Raw genomic sequence first — 18,039 nt, forward strand, 5'->3', positions numbered from 1 at the left:
CAGTGCTGACAAAGCTACTCTGCCCCCTTTCAAGATGAGCACATCCCTTTTGAAAACATAATTTACATTAACTAGGAAAAAAGACTTTTTGTCTTTTCTTACTTCAAGGACTCAGGGGTCAGTCAGCAGGGAAAGCTGAAGCCTGGGGCAAGATTCACCTCATCCAACATTTCCAGCAAAGGGCACAGCTGGGAGGCCAGGCTGGCCAGGGAGGTGAGAGTCTCGAGACCCTTGCACTTGCAATATCTTGTGCCTTTGCAGAGAGAAGCAAAATATGGATTTTCTATGAACCATATGTAACTTGGCAGCTCAGTACCATAAGAAAACATAAGGCAAAGTACATGGAAGCATTAAAAAAATATTTGACACCTATTTGCTAGAAGTTCCAGAACTGGACAGGCAAGGTGGACAGCAGTGTCTGATACTTATCAGGTGTCATGCACAAGCCATTAGCAAGTATTTGATTTCAAAATAAAGTTTGCTAGCAGGGGATTATGTTGGTTTTTTGTCCCCTCCTTGTCTGCAGACCATGTGCTGGAAATCAGATATGCAGTATCTCAATTTCTGTCTCCTTGTCTGCACTAGAAATCACTCCTAGGGCATCACTGCCTCTATTGTTTTAAAAGTCCTGGCATTCTGGTGGGAAGAGGCTCTGGGCCCACCTGACTGCATTCTCTCATGGTCTGCTGTGAAACTTCTCTGGTGTTAGCTGAAGCCACTGATGATCCAGAGAGTGGTTTGAAACCCTGCCTGGGAACTTCTTGCTATTGCTTCATTCCAAGATACTTAAGTATGCAGAAAATCATTTTATTCATTCCCGTTTTTGTTTACCCCATGCATTTCACCCACTGATCTCAGAGTAACTCTCTGACATAAGCACTTTGTACTCGTCTTACAGAATTCAGACTAACACCAGCGCATGCATCGCATGCCTATCCCAGTCTTTCACTGATCACTCATCCATTTCCTCTTTGCTTCTGCAGAAAATTGCATTAAAAAACTCAGAGAAATCCTTGTATCCTGGTCCAATGCCAACTAGTAAACCTCTTTCACAGCAACAACGAGCATGTAAAAAAGACTGCTGTATTTGATGCACAGCAGATGCCAAAAATTCAAGCACTAGCTGTTTAAAACATTGCTGCAAACACCCAAATTATTAAAACCTTTGATGTTAAGGCACCACTTTATCAGTCACTTCTCCCTAAACAAAGAGTCAGTGTCACAGACATTTTCTGTTCTGAATGGAAGCAACACGTTTTCCAAAGGTGCTGTTTCATATCCCAACTGACTGCCTGCCTCTTCAGCTGCAAAGGCACAGCCAAACAAAGGTTTTGGAAAAAAGGCAGCCAGGCAAACGGTCCTCATCAGGAAACTGCTGGTTTTGCACCTACCTGCGACAAGAAAGAGTTAGAAACAACCAAACTGCAAAATGAAAAAGCTCTAGGAGACACTTTGGACAGAGTTCCTGGGAACTACATAAAAGCACTTTTCAAACTAAAAATTAATCATTTGTAGCAAGCTCTAAAATAGCCATAGATGTTGCAATACAAGAGGAAAGACAGTTGACAAATGCTTCTCACCACAACTTTACACACTTGACTTTATCGTAACAGTTCTCTAATTTCAGGACTACAGAAGGGTTTGCTGCCAGACTAGCTACGTCCTCCTTTGCAGGACTACATCCAGGCATCTTAGAATGAAAAGTTCCACAGAAAACATCCAGGTAACACCAACTATCTCAGTCTTTTTATAGAAACACACAAGTAAAGGTCATCTGTGCTCTCCCAGTGCTGAGCAAGAAGGGAACCCCAAACAAAAGTGAGATGGGTAAAGCCACGTGTTAACAAGATCACTGGTGTTTCTCATTGTCTGCTGACAAGGCTAATCAGGCTCCCACAGCATTCCTGGATGTGGAAGCACAGCAGTAATCACACCCAGCACGAGCACTGCACCATTACACTGACACATTTCCATGTGCACACATTTTGGAGTACCAAAACTCCCCACCTAGGAGCTTTCAGGAGCACAGATGAAGCGAAACAGCCCCGAGAGCTTTTGCCACACCCCTTGCAACACAGGGGACCTGCTTTCCTGCTGCTGAGGGGAAGTGAGGGCTTGTTTCTGCTCGTGCCCCGGTACTCCAGATGGCTTAAGAGTAATAGAGGTCACAGCATCACCACCTGCTGCTCTCCTCCAGTCCAGGCCCCTCGAGAAACAAAAAGCAAAGAGCCTGCTCTGACAGCCTTGTAGGGAAAGTTTCTTTCTCTCACAAAATACTGAAGCACAGCACAACCATGCCCATCACTCCATTTCATAATACCCACCATATCTCCAGCCAGCATAAGAAATAAGCACTTCAGTTAAACCAAAACTGGTTTTAATCAAACCAAATCACTTCTCCTGAGCGTTGCACACTGTTTGAAGAAGTACACTGAGGTTATAGCTCTGATCTCATTCTTGACAGGAATTCTGTACAAAATTAGACTTCTTGTAAATCTCTCTGCTTTATGCTGGCTAAGAAGAAAGAGCTAGTAGAAAAACCAAAAGGAAGTTTCAGTTGTGAGACTTTTTTGCTGTACTGAAAGGAACAGAAATGCAGGTTAAACAGAGTTCACAGGAACTTAATCTTCAATTAATCTTTGAGATAAATGGCTGACCTCACACATACTTTACAGTTAAAACTCAACATTCCTGAAGGGAGCTTTGCTGCCTAATCCAGCAAGCTCCCCCCGCCCCCTTTTTTTTTAAACTAAATACACAATCTTACATAAGTTCATTCTCTCAAATCATTGAACAAACAAGAATTATTCAAAGGGTTTCCTTAAAAAGACATACCTTAAAAGAAGCACAGCATAGTACTTTCTGCTGAGCATCTGGCATGATGCAGTCTCCAGTAATAAAATATAATTAGCTGGCAGAAGCCTTGAACATTTAGTCTAGGAGATGAACTGGCATAATTGGTTTCTCTAACTCCATATGCATTTATATGAATATATTTTTTAAAAGGCTGGAAAGCCAAAGTGTTCTGGTTATCTTCAGAGGAGAGAGCTCTCCAAGCCACAGTGCCAATCACACTAATTTACTGAAAAAATTCTGATCCTTCTTATATCAGGCCTTCTTAACTATGGACCTACTCCTACCTGTCTGCTGAGCTCTCTCTGTGGTTTCTGTGGATTCAGGGTGTTTCTCTGCACACCTGATGATGCTTAAAATGGATACATAAAATTATTAAAAGGGATACATCACCCTGCACTTCAATGAGATTTGCAGTTAGCAGCAGGTAACTTTTCACACTTAATTCAGACCAGTATTTGAAGGGGAAAAAATTTTGTGCTAAGTGGATAGCCCACAAACTATCCTCCAAATTACAAGAAAACTAATGATGAGGCAGGCAATCCATGCCCTACAAAATTTGCTCAAAGGCAAAAGTATAGAAGGAAAAAACACCAAAGAACTACTCCAAACACGTATTGCTGCCTTCTACTTGAATATGAAACTAAAAGCTGGTAAAAAACAAAGTTCACCTTTCAGTTCTGGTGAAAGTGCACACTAGCTTCAACTGAAATCAGACAAAAACAATGTGCAGTACAGCCTACTGAGAAATGCTTCACTAAGAAACTAGGGCTGTCTTACTTTCAGGCCACAGGAAAATCTGAATCAAAGATCTGATTGCAGAAAGGAAACTCCTGGAGGCTGACTAGACAATTATTTAGTAAAACAACACACACAAGCACGTGCACTCACTCTCTCCCTGATGCTACAGGCACACAAAGAGCTGGTCTAGTTTTGAGTTTTGCTGCTGCTCATTTCTAGCATGCATTTGTTGGCCTATTTGTTTGTGGTTAGCAGCCTAGCTCACAGAATCCTCTGCAGAAGAGATTTTTACCACACATTTCAGATGTACGTGCTTTCCCCTCACACCGTTTAAGCAAACATGACGTTTCCTCCCCCTCAATTTCCAGAAGAATCCAGTTGTTTTGACTAGTCTCCTTCAATGCCCTCTAGCGTTGTGAACACCCTCCCACCCTGTCACCACGTCAGTGATAAGACTGGCAGTGCACTGCTGCTCAAAGTCACATTGTCCCTTCACTTGCCCCATGGCCATCATCTCTTACCATGCAACTGGACCATGTGCTCTGCCTGTATTTCATCTCAACTCCAGAGAGGTCTCAATTGCAGCTTCTCTTCCATGGCATCAAGCAGTATGAGGCAAATGTCTGGAGCGCTAGAGCGCGGGACCTGTAACCTGGGAATACTCTGCAGTCTATATAAAGACCAAGCTATCTCCTCCCACCACAAAAAGTTTGCTGCTTTCTTGCTCTGGTTTCTGGCACTACAACTGCTCAGGTGTTTTCACTAAAGACACTCATATGGAAACACTTTCACAACTATTTATTTTGACCAAAATTAAAACGTGTATTGCATCTTAGTAAAACACAGGAAACAGAATTCCAAGGACTCTGAAGAAACATTTAGCCAAGCTAGTCCATTTATTGAGCCTCTATCAACTGGGTTTTGATTAACAAGGGAAAAGAACAACAAGCAACATACAAAATAAATACTGAAAACAAGTTCCCTTCACATTGATAAAGTTTTCTGGGGAGAAACATTAGAAGAGATAAAATGCATTCTAGTTGGAAGAACGTGCCTCAGGTTTATTACAAAAATTTTCTCAGAGAAGATTCTCTTAAAATAAACTATTTTCATACAGCACTACACTGAAAAACTGAATCATACACCAAAGAAAAAGCTGTGAGGGAGAAAAGGTTTGTATTTACATATAGGACACACAGTACAAAGCATTAGCTGGACTTATACTTTACATTTAGCGTTTATACCATTAGTGTGGGTGAGCTATGGACCAGGAGAGCTCGGAGTTTTTCACAAGGTTACACTAGTGCAGGCTCTAGGTGGATGTCCCTGCAGACACCTTACTATCAATCAGTATAGAAGCTGTGCCACAGCACTGGCTTGGACAGGTAACTGTTCTCATAGAGCCTCCTGAAGTATTTATGCAAGTGAAGACATCTTTGCTCTTAGCCTCTCCATGCTTGCTGGAAGAAGATTTACCATCTCCTTACTGAGTTCTAGTTCAGTTTCAATGGCAGGGACAGCATCTGGATACTTCTCACAATAGTCTACCAGAAATGTGTAATATTCCAATGATGTCTGCATATTTTCCAGTTGCTTTTTGCTATCTGAAGTAATAAGCTTACCATAGAGTCGTGCAATATGAAATTTAGCCACCATTGCAGGGCGAAGAACATCTTCCTCGAGTTTTTCAGGAAACACCTTGTCAGGGTTCCTCAAAGAATCCAAGAAGAGTTCGTAATATTTGATTGCGAACTGAGCCAGAGAATTAATTTTTTTAACCGTGTGCGAGTCTAGCTTCTCTAACCTGTTCCCAATAGCTACCTTTAAATCCATCATCTCATAATAGGTGTCAGCTAGCTCACACTGAAGCTGCCTACGGATCAGCAGGTAGTACTGGGGGTTCAGGTCTGTATAGATTGGCTCCAGCATGTCTATCCTACGCTTGTGCATTTTGCAGCGCCTCTCATAGTCTTCTTCAAAAAAAGCAAGCACCTTAAACAAAGCACTGTGATCCTGAACAATTTCAATATGGTCAGTAACATAACCATCAACCTGAAAGAACTCTTTTGCTTCCTGAACATAGTTCTGACCAACCAGGAAGATTTCTCTGGCTTCTTGAAAATCTAAAGGATATACGCTGCTCACTTTCTCCTCCATGGCTAAGACAGAGTCACATATATCACTTGTCCCAAAAAGAACAGCTTTTTTCCTGCCCTTCTCTTTTTCATCCTCTTCCTTTTTCCTTTGGGCTTTAAGTTCCAATTGCCTGTCTGGATCCAGCTCTCCTATGTTATCCTGAAATGAGAAAGCATGCCAATTAAAAACAAATCTGGCTTACAAAGAGAGACTTCCTTCGAAGTATAAATTAGTGAGCAACAAGACAAAAGAGAAATCATTGATATACGAAGACCTATATAAGACAAAAGAATCATGTAAATTACATTATCAATTCTGAAAAGACATAAAATTAAGTCTCCCTACCCTGCGTGACAAAATAGCCAAAGGAATAAATGTTAAGCCCAAAGGCTCTGCTTCACAAAGCATTTCAGCAAATGCTGGTTTAGACATCTGAAGAAATATTTAACTGAATTAAGTGAACTGAATCAAATCTGAATTAATCAAATGCTTGAATGAATGAGAACATCAGCACAGAGAACTGTTGCATATTAAGACAATGTTCTTACCAGCAGTTAAATAAGAAAGAATCTGTCAAATGAAGCTGCAAGAAAATGCAGCAGAGAGGAGGAAAATTTGTGCAGTTGCTGTAAAAGCAATGCACTGATCACTCTACAGAGCTGATCCCCTATCTGCACTTACTCTTAAGTGCAGCATTTAAGTCAAAGCATACCATGAAACACTTGCTACACTGCAAGCACTTGTTTTGTTCACTGGGAAATTGCTTATTCCTTGTTGTCAACTGCAAATTGATTCCTCTTGAAAACACCAAAGCAGACTTAGTTTGCTGTTACACAGTGACAGGCACAGAACAGATTTTCTGTTACCTCAAGCAATTTCCGAGCACTTTGCAGAAGATTCAGGCAATACTTGATCCAACACCTTGCAATTTCAGCTTTCCTCTCGGGAAGGTCCTGTTGGTCTGGCTCTGTTTCATCTCCTGAATGGACATAAACATATAAAAATGTTAACAGAAGTCCAGCACTCCAGCAAGACCCTCAAATGTTACATGCAGAGAATATACTTGTATTTAATTTTCCTCATGGCTGACAGAAACACATTATCCATGTTAGTTTACGTAATAATTCTGTAAACTCATTTCTGGTAGAAACCCATATAGACTAACATGGATTTGCCATGTATGAATTCAGAAAATAAACAGATCATAATGTGTCTTTAAAAAGACCTTTCATCTTCAAGGTGTTTTACCGGAAAAGGTTTCCAGGTCTCTTTGTAGTAAGAGAAAGAAATCAGGATAATAAATTTTCAGAGATTCGGCTGTCTGCCCACTACAGTAATTTCACGACTATAAGGTGCACCCTTTTGACTAAAATTTTCCCCTGAACCCGGAAGTGCGCCTTATAGTCCGGTGCGCCTTATCTTATGTAAAAAGTTGCAAAATTCGCAAACCCGGAAGTGCGAGCCGCAATGGGGGGGCGGTGCCGCGGGAGCGCTGAGTTGCGAAGGGGGTGGGAGCAGGCGGCCACAGCCGGCAGGAGCCGCAGGGGGAGGGAGGGAGCTGCCCCTGGCCCCGGCTGTGACACGGGAGGGCACCTGGGGTTGCGTTTAAAGGCTGCACCACTCTGTGAAAAATGTCTGCAAACTGCCAGTGCTTCGTTACTTTGTTACACGCGGCTCAGCTCCTCGCTGCAAAAAAAAAAAAAAGGGCGAGCCTCTGCCAGTAATTCATTACTTTGTTGCATGCAGCTCAGCTCCTCGCTGCAAAAAAAAAAGTGCGAGACGTGAGTCCAGCCACGAGCGGGGAGCAGGAACGGCCAGCGCCCAGCCCCCAGCGGCTGCACAGGCTGAGAGAGACTGCCCAGCCCCCGGCCAGCGGCAGCCACACAGGGACAGAGGGGGTGGGCAGCGCTGCGCCGCCCCGAGCCGCGGATGTTCCCGAGCCGCCCTGAACTGCAGCAACCCTGAGGTGTGAGCTGTGGCCGCCCTGAACAGTGGTAGCCGCGAGCTCTGCCTCGCCAGCCGGGGGCGGGCGGGAGTGCCGGGCCCCGCCCACAGGGAGGGCACTTGGGGCTGCGTTTAAAGGTTACACCAATCTGTTAAAATGTTTCCAATTTGAGCACATGCCAGTAAACTCCATGATCCTGGGCAAAAGAAAAAAAGTGCGCCTTATAGTCTGGTGCGCCTTATATGATCTACAAAGTTGCGAAATTTGCCAACTCCCGGGGGGGTGCGCCTTATGGTCATGAAATTACTGTAATTGTTTCTGAGGAGGCCATGGGCATTTGTATTGCAATGGGCTCCAGACTTGCTACCAAAAAAGGGAACAAAACAGGGGAAACTGCCTTCAGTTAAGCTACCTGGTACAAACATAAAATGTATTAGCCCTACAACTTCTGTATTTTTCTCCCCAAAGTCTCCCCACTACCATGAATAGCAGCATTGCTGATGTCTCAGCATAACATTTTCATAAACCAAATAGATTTCAACAAAAACTCATTTCCCAGTCTCTATGCAGAAGGCAGTGAGTTGGCTGAACAATGAGAGGACATTCCTAAAGGACAGCAGCACTTCTGTTCACCAAATAAAAAGCCAGCTTCAGACTCAGACCCACTGCACTCATTAGCTTTCATTAGAGCAAATAATTTTCTTATTAAAGAATTAAGAATTGTTGCTAATCTAAGAAAAGGCACATTTATTGATTATGTCTGTATTAGTTTATATTCCAAATAACATGATAAAATGAATGTGCTTGAGAATGGCCAATGCTGTCTATGTACTGGTTTTTCTCTAAGTTAGAACCTTCAGCAAGTCCACAGCCCAGCTCTCTGTACCATGAAAAGGAAGGGAAGGTAGAAGATAAGCATTACTCACCAAAACAAACAGGATTATCACTACTCGTATGTAAAGAAGTGAACTTAATTGACTCATGTGCTCCCTCTGCACAAATTAAAGCTCTACCAACTGGAAGCTTCCACTTGCCCAAGACACACATAAAAGGGTGTGCTGTAGATAAGCAAAACACTAAGCCTGAAACAGAGCACTGACACTCATGGAACCACAGTCCTTAAAACTAGGGTTAGCTCTCTAAAAGTTCCTTCTATTGGTACTCACACTGGACTGCCAAGCTGTTCCTTTGCATCAATGCCCAAACAACAAGGAGGGCAGCTACAACTCCAAAAACAGTGACCGATGAGGCTGCAGCATCCAGCAACAAAGACAATACAAGTACTTTCTGGATTTGGGGTTTTAAAAGCTGCAGTTTTGCTTCCTCTTTTAAAGCTATTCCCAGGAAGCATCTGATTTGGCTCACTGAATGACTGCCCTCTGAACACCAAGGCAAACTGCATTTTTAGCACTTGTACAAAGCCAAATGGATGAACAGAGACATTGCCACTGTTGAAGTGTATATTTTTTTAAATTTCACTTTTATTCTGGTATGCTTTCTGGAACACCAGAAACAAGCACTTGACTTTTTCTTACAGAGTCTACACATAGCCAATCTTGAGCTGTAACAGCAGTTGCTTTTCAGAAACATTCAAATTTATTGAAAAATATTTTAGAAAATTAAGACCAGGTTAAGTTTTGCACATCTTAAACTTCAGTTTTAAACATCAACACACAATGATGCTTAATTGACAATAATTTTATTCGAAACTTTTTTATAAACTTACCATCTTCAGCAGAGGGCACCTGTCCAGCTTGGCTGAAGATGACACTAGCTGCTGCTAGACAGTGTCGAGCCTCCATAAAGCATTCCTGAGAGAAGCAGAAACAGAGCAGCATTTAGCACTGGTGTGAGCAGCTCAAGCACTGCTGTCACTTGGCCAAACCCCTCACCTCAGAGAGTGAGCAGACATGACCACAAGGGAAATGACAGAACTGACAGGCTCTAGAGCATATTCCCCAGGCACTGGAGGAAAACACAATTTTTCCACACCTATTATTGAATACAATATTTTCTAACTGGTTTTTTTCTGTACTACAGCCACAACACCAAGCCTTGTCTTTAATATTGGCTATGCACACTGAACATTCTGACTGCTCTGCTGCTCTGAGGTGAAGGAAGTGATGCCTTGTGGCAAACACTGTCATGGGGTGTTGGTGGGAACAAGCCAGACAAATAAGTCAACACCCTGAGTCAGTGCACTGTTAAATAATTAGTGCTATCAATGCATTGAAAAGATATGGAAATTAGGAGTTACTATTGAAATTAGCATTAATTGGTTTAAGTAGGGCAAGAATCTTTCTAAGCATCAGAAAAGAGCACGTAAATAGCCTGGAATGTAGGAATTCCTAAATAAAGCTGAAGCACTTGCTAACAGTAGATTGTCTAGAATCAGCACGTGGCAAACAGCTACCAACTCACATATTCACTTTAATGTTCGACATTAAATGTTCAACAACTCTTGAGCCCATGCTAAGGTACAAAGGACAATAATTTATAGTAAACAATAAGCCATACCTTGGCCCTCAGATGCTTTTTGTTTTCAAACTTTAGTGTAAGAGAACAATAGAAGAAAGAATTTTAAATTAAAATATTATAACCCCAAAGTTTACTTAGGAACATGACATCACATCATTTCTAATATTTCATTAACCATAGAGCTTTTCTCAAATTACACCCCTGCTTATCTTCCCCACTGCTATCACAACCACAGGAAAGCCATCATGTCCTCTTCAGAAAAAAACTGACAGATGCTTTTTGTCAGAAGACAACTTGTGGTTTTATAGGTGCACATTTTCAATTCATCTTGGAGCCCTGTCTCAAAGAGCTGTTCAAACAACTGCTTTAGTTGGCAGTTACATTAAAGGTATAAGTACAGCAGAAAAGCACTGGGTATGTTACCTTGGAGAGATAGTACTGTGACAAAGTGGCAGCATTGCGTGCCCATTCCACTGGGTAGTAGCCACAGTACTCGAGCTGTCGTTTCAGAGTAGTGTGGCAATACTGAGCAGCCTTCTCAATCATGTCCAGGTGCTGGTACACTTGTGCCAGGTAATATAGAGTATGTGTGTAGGCTTTTTCAAATCTGGAAAAAAAACAACAGTCCCTTTAGATTTTTTTTTTCCCTCCCTAAACACACCCTCATCTTTTTTTTTTAAAGTAATGATAATGTAAGTATGCTGCTCAACAACCCACCTTTTGGATCTTTCTTGGTCTGTGAGTTTTTCTTCTTCTGCCATGAAATGTTCACTGGGATCCAGGGGAGGATTTCCATCCTGCAAGGGTACATGATACATTCAGCAAACGACATTTCTTCCTCTATGGCACAGTGCTCCCTCTCCTGGCTGCACATCGTTTACCATTTGCCAATCCCAAATTCAACAAAGCTTCGTGTATCCCACCTCAGTGCCACTTCCCTGGAGCAATTCAACAATCAAGCGATTTAGAGGACAAAAGTCAATTCCACACGGAATGACAAGATTCACAGCTTGCAGGAGACTTCTGATTATGTACTTTAAAGCAATGCATGCTGCCTGCACCACAGACACTCAGCCTGGATTCTACAGGACTCTACTGGGCATCTTTATTTTGTACAATAACACACTGGGGTTTGAGGCATCAATTTAATACCAAGCACGCCTTCAAGTGTGAAATATTCGTTTGCCCAGCTGCACACATCAGCAGCAAGAAAACATCCTGCAGGAAGTACTGCAGACAACATGAAGTGCAGAGTGCTCAGCAGAGCTGCTGTGAAGGGACTCCCAGTATCCATGAGCTGGCAAGATCATTTACTCAGACAGACAAATGAGACAATACACAAAGTCTTTGGAGGATGAAGCTGCTAAACCTTCCTATCAGGCATAACCTACATTCAAGTTATTAAACATGGTAGTTCCCATCATTGGAAGCACATTTTTGTTCTTTAAACCACAAGTTGTGTCAGAATCCTTACACAGACAACTGTACACTTTTTGGCATTGCTGTATCCAAATCTGCCTTAAGACAATTATCAATATAAAACCAGACAGCTCTCAGACAACCCTGACAGATTAACATTGCTTATGGCACAGCTTTATTAGCCTGTGCTTATCCCATTTCCTTTGCAATTGTGAGTCACTTCAGGTGCCAATTCTAAAACACTTCAAATGAAACCATCTTCCAAAGAGAGCTTTTCTCCCATTACACAGTGCATCCTGGAGGGTATGCAGCTTGTCTAGCCCTTTCGTAACCCCACTTCTTTTTTAGCCCAAGAGAAAGTAAGGTAACAAATAAAAATCAGTTTCAATAAATATTTTTCATAAGTTAATACAGACTTCGGCAGGAACAGGAATAAGGGCAGAGAATACACTCACTTTACAGGGAAGAATATATGCTATGTTTGTAGTGCTTTTCATTAAAAATCCCTGAATGGACTTGTTTACTTGCTTTTAATAGAAGTGTTTTACCCATCTTAAAAAAATGAATAAATGCACCTGAAACAGCTAATGACAAATAAACTAAAGCATGTTTACCCTTTCAGAGGCATGTAAATTTTTGTATATGATCTTTTAATCTGTAGGTTTTTGTTTACACCTCATTAGTTTTTAAGAGGTGTATTTATACAACTCTTCCTCTTGTTTCCTTTAGATATAAAGGTTCTAACAAGATTTGGAGTACAGTAATTTCACGAATACAAGCCGCAGCAATTTGACAAAAATTTTGGTGGAAACCCGGAAGTACGGCTAATAGTCGGGGGCGGCTAATATGTGAATAATTTTCTGAGATTTACAACCCCAGACGTGCCAGCCAGGGCGCCGAACCAAGCACCTGCCAGTAAAAGCCGGCATTTTGCGATTGTTACAAATTGTTACTCTGTTGCCCTGGCTCCCTGCAGGCAGCACAGGGGGCGGGGAGAGAGGCGGGAGAGCTCTCTTCTTCCCTCCTCTGCCGCAGCCGGGGGGAGAGACGGGGGGACCCCATGCTGCCATTGCCGCGGCCCGGGGAGCCGGCGGGGGCCCCCATGCCGCCATTGCCGCGGCTTGGGGGGGGGGGGGGGGCCCGCGCCGCCATTGCCGCGGCTCGGGGAGGAGGGGGGGAGGGCTCTGCCCCCGCCCTCCGCTGCCGCGGCGTGAGCGGGGCACGCTCTCTGTGCCCGGCCGGCGCCGCGGCGTGAGCGGGGCCGGGGCGAGCGAACCCAGAGGCGGCGGCCAGCCCTGAGCGGCACCACCGAGCTGGACCACCTGGCCCCGTCAGCAGCTCCTAGCGGGCCGAGCCTGCACAGCCTTAGTTGAGCCAGTAAACCCCCCGCCATGCCGTGGTTCTGTTAGTATTTGGCAACTTTGTTGCACGTGGGTCCTCGCTGCGAACGACAGAGCGGCTTATATTCAGGTGCGGCTTATTTATGGACAAAGAACTAAATATTTGCCAACACCCAGAGATGCGGCTTATACTCAGTGCGGCTTGTATTCATGAATTTACTGTATATTCTGGCAAGACTAGAGCTATTCCTGCAAAGGAAAGAACTGAAATGACACAGTAAGCAAAACTCTTGCCTCCTTCCTGTATCTACAGATCAAGCCTTATGCCTTTGCTTATCCTCAGAAAGCACTCTCCAACTCTCCTTTCTAGGTGGATTTCATTAGCCCAAGCTCCTTGCCTTGGTTTTGCTTTAGAGGGGAAAACCACCCTACCCAATTTCTAAGTTAATTAGGCCCAGTCAACTAAATCCACCAGCACAGGAAAATGTCTCCATCACCAGCAGTTTACCAAAGACTCCCTGACAGCCTAAAAATGGGGAATGTTAAGAAAACTATTATTTACATATTTATAATTGTGAAAGACAAAAGTTAACATCATTGTATAAATCTGTAATTTCTTCGAAAAGAAAGACTTAAAGCATAGTTATGTTTGACTACATAATGCCTTGAACTGTAAGTGGCAAATAATGTTGAGGGAAAAAGTGTGGCAAGCAATCATCACATACATATAACCCTAGTCAGGCAGCAAAGCCCCAGAAGAAATCTTCAGTAGCCACTACTAACAAAAATTTAAAGTTTCAGAAAAGTCTACAGTGCAAAAGTGAAGTACCTGGCAGCACTTTAATCCACTATACCATAGCACCGGTTTAATTTCATAATCACTGGAGCAAGTGCCAGAAGCTTTTGGAAGTCACGTGATAGCTGGGGTTGGGTATAAATATCAAAGTTGAACATCAGGAATTAATTAGAGAGTCTGTAGAGAGATGCAGTATCTGTGGTTAGCCCAACTGATCCAGAGGGCAGGAAATAAGGTGAGCAGCTTTTCAGCACAAGTGGGGCTTTCTTCTGGATTCATTACCTCTCCTATCACTGCAGGCCAGCATGGCTGCAAACGTGGAAAGAGGGCAGTAACCAACCAGTAAAGACCAGACCATTCTAAATATCTCCACAAGTATCATGGGTCCTCTAAACCAATTTCATGGCAAAATCTGAACTAAATCTATAATTTAATGAAACTAAGGTCTGTCCAACCTATTCAGCTGTCCTGAGACACAGCTACTGCTTCTTGAAGGCCACAAATGTTTTTAACTAACTGTCCCCGAGGCAAGTCAGTGTAGGAACAGCTTTTGCAAAGAGTTTAAAAATAGCACAAGGGAGTCTTTGTAGGATACACAGCAGAATCCACAGCTCAAAAGGTTGTTTAATATGCATGAGAGGGTTAGCTGCCTGTGAGATTGTCTCTTGGATATGGAACTGAACTACTTGCCCCTGCAAAACACTGCACAGCCAGAGCAAACCATGTAAATATTAATTTTGTTTCCTTTTCCCACTGAAAGCAATGGACATTTTAATTGCATTTCCAAGATAAGATTTAATAATAGTCCTCATTAAAGCCCAAATTCTACCAGGCTTCAACTTTGGATTATTACAGGCCTTTCAAAAGGGACTGTTATTTTTGAGTAAAATTATTTTCTGTTTTGAAATTAGCAAGTAATGCTCTAATTTGCCTTGTCTTATCCTGCAGTACAACTCCTATCACTTGCCAAAAATATCACAGCAGCCAGTGTAAAGTACAGGAACTCAAAATTCCATTGCATGTTTACTTCAAAGACTACTTAACCTGCAAAGTGGCATGGGAAAATAAGACCTACCATGATATTAACACAGTACCTCTTTCATGTATTGATTATACAAGGCTTCTGCAGATTCCAAGTAAGTTTGTGCAGTTTCAATTCTATCCCTTTGAGACCACAGGATCCCCAGGTTGTTCTAAAGGTAAAAGAAAAAGAAGAAATAGTCACATTCCATTTACATCACTTTTTTTTTTTCCAAACAATTGATCAGTCTTCATCCTTACATATGTGTGTGTTCTAATACAATGGATTTCAAAAAGCAGAAATCGTCCCCACACATTTCACTGTGAGTTGCTCAAAAGGGAGGGGGTTTTCACACAGCAAATTTCACATAAAAAATGCACCTCACAGTCCTCCTCTGTTTACTCTGCTAGATAATGACTAGTGCGTTCAAATAATCAGCTTTTTCCACAGAGTATGTTCTGCATCCAATTCATGCAGCTTTTACATCACCTATAAATATCATAAAAAGAGACAAGAAATCAGAAATTTGTTAACATGACTCCATAGGAAAAAATTAACAGGAAAAAAATATGCTAGGAATGAATGCTTGTATATTTTTGACAATGGGAAGAGATGAAAAGCACCTCTGAGATCCAAAAGTTATAGATTACTGCCTTCAAATTTAACTTAAAGCAACATACATAGCAACTTACTGCACCTGTGAACCCAACTTGGACAAAAAGTGCTTCTAATTTTATTAATAAGATGAAGGTGCTCATAACAATCTATGTCTGATGTGCTCACTTAAACCCTAGACAATATTATTACAAAACTCAAGAGCGTTAAAAATACACCAAAAACCTTCAAAATAATCAGAATGTGTAGCTGCACATCAGCCCTGTGTCCCTTTCGACTCCATTCTACTATTTTTATAAGAAAGCACATCACATGTTGTTTATGAACTGAAACACTTCACCGAAGGCCAAGCAGTGGAACACACCAGATTCCATTAGACAGAGACTGGGAAACACAATCTTATGCAAAAACCTCAGAAATCAGAAGTGGGGCTAAAGAAAGAGGCCCAGCAGGAAAAAGGAATGCTTCTTCCTACAAAATAATAGTCAGTGCCGTGGCAACACACTCCAGACATCCCAGCAGGTGGAGAAGTACTACCACTGACGACAATCTTTGCTTTTAAATCAGAAATGGTTTAAATTAAGGACTCAAGCCTGTGCCAGCCCTTGGGACCGAGGGCTGAAATTTCATTTCCCATCACTGTGCTCAGCTCCACACCTTAGGACAGTGCCAGGTAACAGCAGACCCATCCCTGTGGGACCACAGACTACACATGCATAACAAACCTCATCCTGCTGCTTCCTGAAGGCCCAAAACAGCGAAGTCCACACAGACTTTGGGCTAATGAACAGAAGAGCTGCTTTCCAGCACACCAATTCAGAATCTCTGAGCCACAAGAGCCACACCTCCCCAGGAACTTGTGGGAAGATGTTATCTTATTTCAGCTGGAGCAATCTCCTTACCTTACAAAGGGTAACAGATTTGTAGCAGTGTATCCAAACCCCCACGCTGAAGGACAAGGAGCAGATGTAACCTCACTGTTCCAGACAACTCAGCTAATTCAACCAGTGTAAGACAAGTCATCCTTTCACTTGCACCTTTCCATGTCAGCCCACAATTCCTTGACAGTTTGATGAGGAAGCGCTATGGAGCCTCCTCTAATTAGGGCAACCATTTTTGACAGAGATATCTAAATAACTGCTCTATTTCATGTACAGTCTGGAGTCAGATACCTAACTGTACACCAGCTACCATGACAGAGTGATCAAGTAAAGGCCCTTCTGTCAATCTGCACGTAGCAAGCACTGATTTTGGTAACAGTATTCCCTTCTTCAGAATAAAGGGAAAATATTATTACTTCAAGCACCAACAAAACTGTATTTACCCATTTGGGACAAAATGCAATAGCTTAAAATGTAACAGGCAATGCTGAAAAACAAACAATTTATCGTTTCAGATAATGCATCAATAAAAGCATCTCCCAACATCACTTTGAACTAGGGAATCACAAATAAATTCTGGACGTAGTGAGGTCTTTTTCTAATTTATTCTTGCACAGCTCTTACAAGTTTTGTCTCAATCTATCCAGAAGAGTGTTGCCTGGAAAGGCTGACCTGGAACAGAGACTAGACAGAGCAAAAGGAATAAAATAGGAATTGAAAGGATACACTTCGGCCAGTGCAAGAGCTTGGCCAGGGCTGCACCCAAATCAAATCCAAGCTGGATCCCGGTCACGACTCTATACACTTCTGTAAGTTTTGGTTCATCTCCATATTGGGGTCAATCATCCAACCACAGCCCCAGGCTATGAAGTCTCAGCCCCCTGGCTCGCTCCCTTTCCCTCCCTCACCATTGTTTCTGCTTTTTGGTACGGGATGTCCTTGATTGTCTAGTTAGAAAGGGATTGTTTTGTCTAACTATCCTGAGAAGAGAACTTACTAACACCTAAGATGAAGTTTCAGAGTTACACACTAAGTAGCAGAGATTCTGAAAAATACAAAAGCTAAAACCCAAGGCATCAAGAGCAGGCTGCTCTGCCAACACCCAGATTCAACGAGAACACATTTCAGACGCCCTGCATGCCCAGAGGCATCAGCAAGAGGCTCGAAACAGAAAAGCCCCCTCCAACAGCCACCGCCTGTGAATGATTCCTCCCGGCAAGACCGGAACGCCAGGGCTGCTGTGTTTATTACGGCTAAAGGAGCAGCACCGTTCAGGACGGGAGAGCGCCCTGGATCTCTTGGGAGCCCACTGCAGAGAGCACCCGGCACAGCCCGCACACCAGGCCCCGCTCCGCCCCACGGACACCCCTGCGGCCTCCCCAGCCCACCTGGGCCTGGATGTAGAGGGACACGCAGTCCGGGGAGAGGCGGTGCGGCTCCAGGAGCTGTGTGCAGCGCTGCAGGTGCTCCTCTCCGGCCGACAGCTCCTCGGTGTCGGTGTGGTTGACGCCCAGCTCGTACTCCAGCACGGCCCGCCGCACGGCCAGCACCGCCTCGCCGCCCTCCTCGGCGGCGCTCAGCAGTTGCTTCACCTCCTGCAGCAGCGCCCGGGCGCTGTACTTGGAGCGGTACGGCTCCGTCTCGGGGTCCTTGAGGGACTCCACGGCCGAGAGCGTGCGGGCGGCGCGGAACTTCTCGCACACCGCGGGCCACCCTCCGCCCGCCGCCGCCGCCATCGCCATCTTCCCGGGCGCCCGCCCCGCCCCGCGCCGCCCGACGCGCGCCCGGCCCCGCCCCCGCCCCCGCCCCCCAGG

At 43.6% G+C, this 18,039-nt stretch overlaps 1 protein-coding gene across 2 annotated transcripts; it reads right to left on the minus strand.

The window, feature by feature from the left end:
• Positions 1 to 4,466: 4,466 nt before the first annotated feature.
• On the minus strand, positions 4,467 to 17,993 carry LOC116999312 (kinesin family binding protein). Of its 2 annotated transcripts, XM_033065868.2 has the most exons (8): positions 17,614 to 17,993; positions 14,803 to 14,901; positions 10,871 to 10,950; positions 10,577 to 10,760; positions 10,193 to 10,222; positions 9,402 to 9,486; positions 6,597 to 6,709; positions 4,467 to 5,889 (listed from the first exon to the last, which is right to left on the minus strand). In XM_033065868.2, exons 1-8 carry the CDS (start codon positions 17,965 to 17,967, stop codon positions 5,011 to 5,013), a joined length of 1,824 nt encoding a protein of 607 aa, XP_032921759.1. In that variant the 5' UTR covers positions 17,968 to 17,993; the 3' UTR covers positions 4,467 to 5,010. The 2 variants fall into 2 exon arrangements, with proteins under 2 accessions (XP_032921759.1, XP_032921760.1); XM_033065869.2 differs by lacking the exon at positions 10,193 to 10,222.
• Positions 17,994 to 18,039: the final 46 nt, after the last annotated feature.

Source organism: Catharus ustulatus, chromosome 8 (genome assembly GCF_009819885.2).
Source record: "Catharus ustulatus isolate bCatUst1 chromosome 8, bCatUst1.pri.v2, whole genome shotgun sequence".
NCBI classification, from domain to species: Eukaryota; Metazoa; Chordata; class Aves; order Passeriformes; family Turdidae; genus Catharus; species Catharus ustulatus.